The sequence below is a fragment of the Acomys russatus genome, chromosome 1 (assembly GCF_903995435.1).
Source record: "Acomys russatus chromosome 1, mAcoRus1.1, whole genome shotgun sequence".
Classification (NCBI taxonomy): domain Eukaryota; kingdom Metazoa; phylum Chordata; class Mammalia; order Rodentia; family Muridae; genus Acomys; species Acomys russatus.
In genome coordinates, this window is record NC_067137.1 from 66,222,709 (window position 1) to 66,233,089 (window position 10,381).

A 10,381-nucleotide genomic window follows, 5' to 3' on the forward strand; every position below is an offset into this window, starting at 1 on the left:
ACTAGGATAAATGATGACAGGTAATGAAACTTAATTGGCATTTTTTTAAAGGGATTGAACACTAAAAAAAAAAAAAAGGTGCTTTTAACGCATTGTGTTAAATCTGTGCTGCCATGTCACACAAACAGGCTTGCCAAGGCAGGTGAGGTGTATGAATGCTCCAGCGCCTCAGAGAACTGTAATCAAGTGCAACTATAAATAATACTGAAAACAGTTTCCCATAGACCAGTGGATAACACTTTCAAGGCATTCAATTGGTTACCCTTTGTAGTACTATTCACATTGACAACCACGTCCGTTGCTGTGCTCACTGCAAGGAAGGCATGTAACCAGTTGTTTTGGCTAAAATAAGAGGGGGAAGGCATTCCTTGGGTTCTACTTAAAAGTCACCGTATTAGACAGTCTAATGGCAATCACTGACAGGCTTCTTAAATTCATTCATTCGTTGTGTTGAAAGGGACCAGTGGAAAGGGAATAAACAAAAAACCAAAACCTAATGTGATTCCAGTGGACTGAGCTGGAGAAATGAAGCCCCTTAAGATCAGATGGCACTTGGCTATTACTTTATAGTGGCTTTCCTTCGAGAGAAACTACAACACTGCCTCCCAGTTTCTCTCCCAGCGTCGAGCGGTCCTTAATATCATCCAGGCCGTTTACTTGCCACTCATGTTTAATACCTAAAAAGGATGAAAAGAAAAAACACATACCATTAACCTTATTACAATTAAGAAAGTCTTTTTTTTTTTTTCTCTGCACAAATCAGTCAATGTTTATACCTGTAAATTTCTTTTTAATGGCATCTTTAGAGCTAGCATAAATCATCTTGCTTTTTAACGGTGCACTTTCAGGAGCCCTACGGGGGGGAGAAAATGTTGAATTTCAAAAGAAAAACAAAGGCAAACACTGACTATGATAATAATAATCCTTGCATTTTCAAAAGTACTTTTTCTTTTGTTTTTACACACCAGAATATAAATACTAGGTCTTCCTTCTTAGACTCTTTTGTTTCGTATGTGGCATCGTACAAAGCATATCGGCAATCGTTCAGAGGCAGCAACTTCACAAAAGATGTGTAGGGGTCCTCTACAGTGTCACCAATGTCACCCACCAAGATCTGCTTTGCTTCCTCTACAATTATTTGTCTTTTGTCATCGCTTAAACAGAAGAGAACTGCTTTCTTTCTTTTTTTGATCTCCTCTTGTGTAGAAGATTTTCTTACTTTCATATCATTAAAAACTTTGATGACTTCATCATTCACTGTAACTCCAGATGCCTGCAAACAGACAAAGGACGGGATTTTAGAACAAGTATTTTGTTTTTAACCAAAACCGTTCACTTCAACGTCAGTCTGGCCAGACTATTAAAAACTGCACCAAACAACGTAAGCAGTCCTAATAGATCTGCCACATTGAAGAAGATGTAACTACAATGTCTAACTCATATTCCCCATTCATCCTTCTTAAAGGGGTAAGGAGGAAAAGGCTAACGGAAGGTGGGAAGGGACAAACAGCCGTGCTTGAAATGTTTCCTATTTCACTGGGTGATGTCAGAGCTTCAGGAACAGCAGCAAAAATACCTTCTGTATTGTGTCAACTCTGCAGACCTTAAAAAAAACCACACACACACACTCCAGGATTTCAGTTGATGCTTCTATTTTTTTTCCCCTTTCTTTCTTTCAAGTCGTCTTAGCCACTGCTGCTTCCTCATAAGGAAAGAGAATCAAGTGTAAAATCCAACCACCCCGTGGCTAACAGCAAAACGCCCCACCGCCCACTGGCAGCCGCTTTCAAAGTCGCGGGTGCAGTGAAAAAGCTTCCTACGGGGAGAAAGCGTTTTCACAAGGGTTTCCCCACCGGCTCCACCTCCTCACAACGGTTTTACAGCCGGCCTCCTAGACCCTCACCCAAAGGCCTCACGCACCAACCTTACAGCGCGCGGGTTAAAAAAAAAAAAAAAAAAGGCATTAAGCAGCGCAGGGCTGAGCGCCGCACCGGGCTGGGACCGAAGCAGCGACCCCCTCGCGCCAGGCCTGCGCCGGGCTCCCCCGCCCGAGGAATCCCGGCCGCCGCAGGCCTCGAGCCGCGGGACCGCAGCGCGGGAGCGCCCACCGCACAGGCCCCAGGCAAGGTAAGATGGCGGCCTCGCGGGGGTCCGCGCCGCGCCCAGCATCCTCCCCCGCCGGCGCGCCCACCTTACCATAGTGCCGGCGGCTGAGGCTGCGGCGGCGGCGGCGGCGGCGGCGGCGGCGGCGGCGGCGGCGGCGGCTCGGGCTCCGGCTCGGTGGCACTGGGACGAGAAAGGAGGGGCCGGCGGCGGGCAGCAGAGAGTGCGGGGCACGCCGGGAGCTGCAGCCGGGCGGGCGGCGGGCTCGGGGGCCGCGGGGCGGGCGCGGCGGTCACGTGGTCCGGCCCCGCCCCCGACCCCCGCCCGCCAGTGTCCTCCGCCTGACCCCCGAGTTCCAGGGAGGCTAGCGGGACAGCGCAGCGGCAGCGGGAGACGTGGTGCCGGCAGGCGTGGTCGCAGCGACCTGCCGGGTCCATCGTGGGGGCCACCAGGCTCTTACTTGAGCGATTCCCAGGGCGCTGCTCCGGGGTTGGGACGTGAGGAAACGGGGTGCGGTAGAGCTCTTTGCTTAATTCACCTCCGGTTTCCAGCGAATGGGTCAGGATCGTAACATTTCGCGTCCTTCTTGGGAAGCCCCAATTTATCGTCAGTCATTTAGATCTTAATCTTCTTAGCGTGTTTGATTTGAAAAGGATCTCATTTGTAGCCTTTGCCCGCTTCTTGATTCACAGTGTAGCGGCAGATGACCTTGAACCGATCCGCCATGCCTCCATCCTGCAAGTTTAGGTTATAGGCATTGCCCCACTTTCCTGGGCTTAGGCCCCTCTTCTCACCGAAATGAGAACAAACACTATAAATATTAACTCAGTTAACTGAAGTACTAAGCAAAGGCAGAATGATACTCAGGAATGTTGGCTCACACCTGTCTGGAATCCTTCGGGAAGAGGGATAGGCATAGAGACGCCAAGGCCATAGTTCCATAATGTTGTGGAGATACCTTGGGCAGAATTATATTCCAGGTAAACCCAGAATCTACTAGGGTTAAATTTCTTTTCCCCTGTAAATGGTGTGTTTTGAAGTTACTAGAAAAACAAATGTTTACAGCTGTAGAGGAAGAAAGGCCTTAAGGATTTGATTTATTAGTTATGTTGAAATCTGTGTGTGTGTGTGTGTGTATGTGTGCGTGCGCGTGCACATGCACGAATGCGTGTGCTGTGACACACATCAAGAGGTCAAAAAGACAACTTGTGAGAATCATTATTTCCTCTACCACCTGGGCCCTGGGAATTAAACTGAAGTCATCAAGCTTGGTAGTACCCTACTCCCATGACAGACAGCTTACAGTCACCTGTGGCTTCTGTGCCAGATACCCTGACTTCTGGCCTCACAAGCGCCTGCATATAAGTGCATACTCATAAAAAAAAGTTAATCTAAAAATAGCCTTTTATTTTTAAAATTTTTATGTGTACTCATATGCATGCCTGTGTACCTATGTAAAGGTCAGCTATGTGTGTGCAGGTGCCCTTAGGGGCCAGAAGAGGTGTGACCAACTGGAGGTAGACCATTGTGAACAACTTTATGTGGATGCTGGGAACCAAACCTGGGTCCTCTGTTAGAGCAGGAAGTGCTCCTAAGGACTGAGCTGTCTCCCCAGCCTCATATATGTTTACTCTGGCCATTCTGTGTCTACATTTTCTTGCTCTTCTTGGGTGTGACACACAGTGGCGTTGGTGATTAGGTTATCGGTCACCCGAATTCACCAGCTCTGAGTTAAGTTCGCCACAAATGGGAGAAGAGCTCCTTTGCTTAAAAACAAAAACTCTACACCACATCATTCCCAGCCTTCTCACTTTTCCTTAGTCTACTGTTCACTCTGCTAAGAAAAAAGAAAGAAAGAAAGAGAGAAAAGAAAAACTTCCCCGAGTGTGCAAACATGATCCTCATGCAGGAAAGCCAGGGAGAGAATATCTCCAGGGCCTGATGATTTGTTATATATGGGTCTCTGGATCAAGTTTTGGTTGTTGTTTGGAGACAGGCTTTCACTATGTAACCCTGGCTGGATTGGAACGCCCAAGGTAAACCAGGCTGGCATTGAACTCACAGAGATCTATTTGCTCCTGTCTCCCCAATGCTGAGCTTAAAAATGAATGCCACCTCTCCTGAGTAGGTCTTTGTTTTTGAGCACTGCCTTTCAGAGTCTCCTTTCTGTTCTAGCCTGGAAAGGAAGGTTTGAGCAGCCCTGGAAAGAACAGGTCTGCAGATGCAGAAGCTGGGATTCCGAAGATGTGAATGGCCCTCCCAGGATGACTTAACCATTACCCAAGTCTGCCTGCCCCCTTCTCCTCAGACATAGCCCCTGTCTCCCCTGAGCTACATTTATTTCCCTGAGTGCAACTTTGTCTCTGCACATATTTTGTATTACACTAACTTGTTACAGGTTCTGCCACCCCCTTGACTATAAACTACCTAAGAATTTGAATTCTAGCCTGGCATGGTGGTGCATGCCTTTAATCCCAGCACTCAGGAGGCAGAGGCAGGAGGATCTCTATGACTACAAGGCCAAACTGGTCTACAAAGTGAGTCCAGGACAGCCAAGGACACAAAAAAATTCTGTCCTGGAAAAAAACAAAAAACAAAAAACAAACAAAAAAAATTGAATCATTCTCATGTTTGAGTTTCTAGATGCTGGCACATAGTAAGTGCTCAGGAGGTGCTGAGATAACAAATTTTAACTATTTTAGTGCTATAAAGAGGGATGCGGGGGCTGGAGATGCAGCTCATTTGGTAGAGTGCTTGCCTAGTATACACAAAGCCTTGGTTTGATCCCCAATGTCACATGAGCCAGGTATCATGGTATATAACAATAATCCCAACACTCAGGAGGCAGAGGCAGGAAGGTCAGATGTTCAAGGCCATTCTCAGCTACATAAAGAGGTTAGGGCTATCCTGGGCTACATGAGACCCTGCTTCAAAAAAAAGGATGGCAGGTAGGGGATTACTGGAGAGGCATCTCAATGGTTAAGAGCACTTGCTGCTCATACAGACTCAGGTTCAATTCCCAGCACCCATCTAGTGATTCACAACTATCTGTTAATTCCAGTTACAGAGGATCTGACACCCTCTTCTGACCTTGGGCACCAGGCACAAATGTGGTACACATAGATACTTTCAAGTGAGACACTCACATAAAATCTAAAAGGATGTTTTGGTTTTTTTTTAAAGATTTATTTATTTTGTGTATACGAATACTCTATTTGCGTGTACACCTGCAGGCCAGAAGAGGGCATCAGATCACATTATAGATGGTTGTGAGCCACCATATGGTTACTGGGGATTGAACTCAGGACCTCTGGAAGAGCAGACAGTGCTCTTAACCTCTGAGCCATCTCTCCAGCCAGGTTGTTTTGTTTTTAGTGAGGACAGCTGGGCAGGGTGGCTTGTGCCTTTGATTCTAACATTTCTTGTTTTCTTTTTCAAGACAGGATTTCTCTATGTAGCTCTTGCTGTCCTGAAACTCACTTTCTAGACCAGATTGGCCTCAAACTCAGAGATCTGCCTGTCTCTGCTTCCTGAGTGCTGGGATCAAAGGCTTGTGCTATCATTCCTGGTTTGAGCTTAGCATATAGGAGGCAAAAGCAAGAAGATTGCTGCAAATTCAAGGCCAGTCTGTTCTGTATAGTCTACATAGCAGGTTGTACACCAGCCACAGCTACATGCGGAGACTGTTTAAAAAACACCTCAAACTCAAACCCAGCCTGCTCTCCTTCATTTCTCCAAGCTCCAGGGGAGTTCGAATAGTGCCAGGGCTTGGAAAGTGCAGAAGGCAGTCACCAGAGTCAAAAAGAGAAAGTCGGTGGAGCCAGGAGCTAAACTTTATCATGTGTGCTAAGCCTCCTGCCGTTTGTGTAGAAGGGGGAGTCTAAGCTAAGGCAACAGCCAACAGACTAAAAGGATGAAAGGGAAGGACAAAAAAGGACCCCCACAGGCGACCCCCCACCTGGGAATCCCCAGTTTATGTGCCCTGGGGGGGTTATAAAAAAAGGGACCTGAGGTTTGTGAAAAGGGGAGATCCCAGGATATGGCTTCTGTTTATAGTAACTATCTTGAGAGCCTTATGTTGATAATGAACCGGCCCTTGACAATCCGGAGGTGGCTGTGAAGTTTTCATCAGAGCAGGACCAGGTCTGTGACACCTCTTACCAGATGAGATTTAGGGACTCCCCTGGGATCAAAAGGGTTTCTCCGTGTTAGCCTTGCCTGTCCTGGACTCACTTTGTAGACCAGGTTGGCCTCAAACTCACAGCAATCTGCCTGCCTCTGCCTCCCGAGTGCTGGGATTAAAGGTGTGCACCACCACCGCCCGGCTAATGTTTGGGTTTTTAAAAATATATATATTTTATTAATTTATTCATTTTACATCTCAATTGTTATCCCATCCCTGTATCCTTCCATTCCTCCCTCCCTCCCATTTTCCCCTTAGTATCCTCCCCAGTGACTATGACTGAGGGGGACCTCCTCACCCTGTATATGCTCATAGGGTATCAAGTCTCTTCTTGGTAACCTGCTATCCTTCTTCTGAGTGCCACCAGGCCTCCCCATTCAGGGGACGTGGTCAAATATGAGGCACCAGAGTTTGTGTGAAAGTCAGTCTCCACTCTCCACTCAACTGTAGAGAATGTCCTGTCCATTGGCTAGATCTGGGTAGGTGTTCGAAGTTCACTGCACGTATTGTCCTTGGCTGGTGCCATAGTTTGAGCAGGACTCCTGGGCCCAGATCTGCCCATCATAATGTTCTACTTGTAGGTTTCTAGGACCCTCTGGATCCTTCTATTTCCCCATTCTCCCTTGCTTCTCTCACCTAGAGTCCAACATCAAAATTAAGACTCTTAATAGTCACTGGTCATTAATATCTCTCAACATCAATGATCTTAATTCCCCACTAAAAAGACACAGACTAACTGAATGGATGCATAAACAAGATCCAACATTCTTCTGCTTTCAAGAAACACATCTCACCCATATAGATAGACATTACCTCAGGGTAAAAGGCTAGAAAAAATATACCAAGCAAATGGTCACAAGAAGCAAACTGGTGTAGCCATTTTAATATCTAACAAAACTGACTTTCAACCTAAATTAATCAAAAGGGATGAGGAAGGACACTTCATAATCATCAAAGGTAATTTTTGGTTTTTGAGACAAGGTCTCATGTAGCTCAGGCTGGCCTTGAACTCCTGATCTTCCTGCCTTTGCCTTCCAAGTGCTGGGACTGTGCATGACAATGCCCAGCTTTGGTAAAACCACTTTGAGAAGTAGTTTGATAACTTATAAAGAAGGTTTTGAGACAGGGTTTGGCTATGTAGCAGTGGCTGGCCTGGAACTTGCTGTGCATGTCAGGCTGGTCTTGAATTCACAGAGCTCCTTTTATCTCTGCCTCCTGAGTGCTGGGGTTAAAGCCATACACAACCAAATCCTGCAAAAACTTCGACCTTCCATAAAGCCCAATAAATTTAATTTGTTCCTATTCACATATCCCAGAGACATTAAGACAGATCTTCACACAAAAACCTGTATGTGAAAACCATGGAAATATTATTTATAAGGGCCCCAAACTGTAAGCAACTGAAATGTCTCCTGACTGGTGAATGCATAAAGTGTAACTAGCCAGGCGTGGTGGCACACGCCTTTAATCCCAGCATTCAGGAGGCAAAGGCAGGTGAATCGCTGTGAGTTCGAGGCCAGCCTGGTCTACAGAGTGAGTCCAGGACAACCAAGGCTACACAGAGAAACCCTGTCTCGAAAAACCAAAAAAAAAAGTGTAACTATGCCACAAGATATGGTTAACCAAAAAGGAATGAAGGTTTTGTAATGATGCAATCTGGATTAGCCTAAAAATGCTGTTCAAACGGAAAGAAGACAGCCAGGTGTGGCGGCGCACATCTTTAATCCCAGCACTGGGAGGCAGAGGCAGGGGGATCTCTGTGAGTTCTAGACCAGTCTGGTCTAAAAAGTGAATCCAGGACACCCGAGGTTGTTACACAGAGAAACCCTGTCTCAAACCAACAAACAAAAACCAAACGAACCAAACAAAGACCTTAAAGAAGCCAGTTCCCGAAGTCCACATATTGCATAATGAATCCAGATCCAGAAACCCTGCAGAAGCTGTAGACTAGTGGTTGTCTGGGGAAGGAGAGAATATAGGGTACTTCAGTGAGTATGGGGGTTACCTCTTTTGGGGAGGTAAAAATGTTCTAAAATTAGATAGTGATGACACCAGACAACTGTGAGCATAGCGAAAACAAGATGGTATATGTAAAAAGGGTAAATGTCATGGTCTGTGGATAGCTCAGTGTAGGTCTTACTTAAAGCTACATTTGAGGGGCTGAAGAGAAGGCTCAGCAGTTAGGAGCACACACTCTTCTTCCATAGCACCCACATGGCTGCTAGTAACTGTCTATAACTCCATCGTTGTCTTCTGCCCAACACTGTCTAAGCATCATGGCTGGAAAGAAAACAATCTGAGTGAGGTAAGAATGAACTCAGTTTAGCCGGCCGACATAGTTAGCTGGTGCTGGCCAAACTTCTGGAGTCTGATACCAGGTGGTTTATTTGAGCCATATTTAAGCACAGTGCAATTTTGGACAAGTTTTCTGATGACAATGAACTCAGCTCAGGAGTACAAACAAACTTAAAATATGTTTACCTGGAAACTCTTTGCAAAGTACCTATGGCTTCTTCCATAAAGATGGGTTCTGTTGACTCAGAAACAGTGCTCACCATAAGTATCTAGGGAGAAGGCCTGAGGTAAACATAATTCCTGTGGAAATCAGGATTGACCTGTGTTGTGCATGGTCTTGTGATTGCTACTTTTTAAGCTCTATTTTATTTGGGGGTTTCGTATTACCTTTACCTCCCTTCTAGTTAGTTCTGGCTGGTTAGGGTCAGTGCGTTCTTTGGAGCTGTACCAATCTCAGTCATGAGGATGTTCAGCAGCAGAAATGCAGCCGCTGCCTTCTTCTTTCTCCGTTTAGCTCCTCGAAGCCCCCTCTTCTCTCTCTCTGAGCGTCTCCTCCAAGCCCCCTTCTCTCTCTGGCCTTTGGTATTTATACCCTCTCAGAGTCCTGTAGTGGATGTAAATATGTTTTTGTTTTGATCCCCAGTATGGGGTGGGGAACAGACTTGTGAGAGAACAGGTGATGTTTATCCACTTAGAAATTGAACAACCAAGCTGGGCGTGGTAGCGCACGCCTTTAATCCCAGCACTCGGGAGGCAGAGGCAGGCGGATTGCTGTGAGTTCGAGGCCAGCCTGGGCTACAAATAGAGTCCAGGATGGCCAAGGCTACACAGATAGACCCTGTCTCAAAAAAAAAAAAAAGAAATTGAACAACCTCGTGGGGCTTGGGTTTTGCCAGCTGAAATACATCTTAGTACAGACTCTGAGAGGATATATACATATACATACATACATACATACATACATACATATATATATATATATATATATATATATATATATATATATATATATATACCCACAACAGGACAGGAGGCTGGGGCCTTTTGGGTCTTGGTATTTGGCTGTTCATCGCTCGCTCCACTTCAAGATGCTCTGAGATGCTTCTAGAGAGACCACTCCAGCCAAGACTTTGGGGCTCCGAGTTCTGGCTGCTGTTCCATGTTCCAGCAGCAACTTTGGTGGAATTGCTGGTTTGCTGAAATCCTGCCCACTATGCCAGAGGAATCGCTCCCAGGAACTCAATTAAAAAAGGTCTACTTCTCCTGTTTCCATAAACCTCCTTTCCATCCTATCTAGGGTAGGTGGGTTTGAAGGGAGATATAAGCATTTAAATAACCCCAAATAAAGTAGGTTTGGAAAAAGTGAAGCCTACAGAGTCCTCAGAATTAAACTATCTCCAGCTGCCGAAGACCTCCAAGCCACAGGAGGAGGTTGTCATCTGTGGATAAACTAAGTCAGTACCATATCCCACACTTTTGATTAAGATAAAAACATATTTATATAATATAACTGTTTTTGTTTTTGTTTTTATTTTGTTTTGGTTTTTAGAGAAAGGGTTTCTCTATAGCCTTGGTTGGTCTGGGCTCTTTGTAGACCAGGCTGGCCTTGAACTCACAGAGATCTGCCTGCCTCTGCCTCCCGAGTGCTGGGATTAAAGGCACGTGCCACCACGCCCAGTTCACATAACTGAGTTTTTTAAAGAAATCAAAACTCCCACTACTGTATTTTTCTGAACCATAAGATGCACTTTTCCCTCAAAAGTAGGGGGTGGGGGGTTAGAGTCTGCCTTATGGTCCAAT

At 45.9% G+C, this 10,381-nt stretch overlaps 1 protein-coding gene across 1 annotated transcript; it reads right to left on the reverse strand.

Annotated features, from left to right (window-relative positions):
- Positions 1 to 279: 279 nt before the first annotated feature.
- On the reverse strand, positions 280 to 2,244 carry Cfl2 (cofilin 2). The gene is made up of 4 exons (XM_051146184.1): positions 2,197 to 2,244; positions 966 to 1,273; positions 777 to 853; positions 280 to 677 (listed from the first exon to the last, which is right to left on the reverse strand). The coding sequence occupies exons 1-4, from the start codon at positions 2,197 to 2,199 to the stop codon at positions 565 to 567; spliced, it is 501 nt and encodes a 166-aa protein (XP_051002141.1). The 5' UTR covers positions 2,200 to 2,244; the 3' UTR covers positions 280 to 564.
- Positions 2,245 to 10,381: the final 8,137 nt, after the last annotated feature.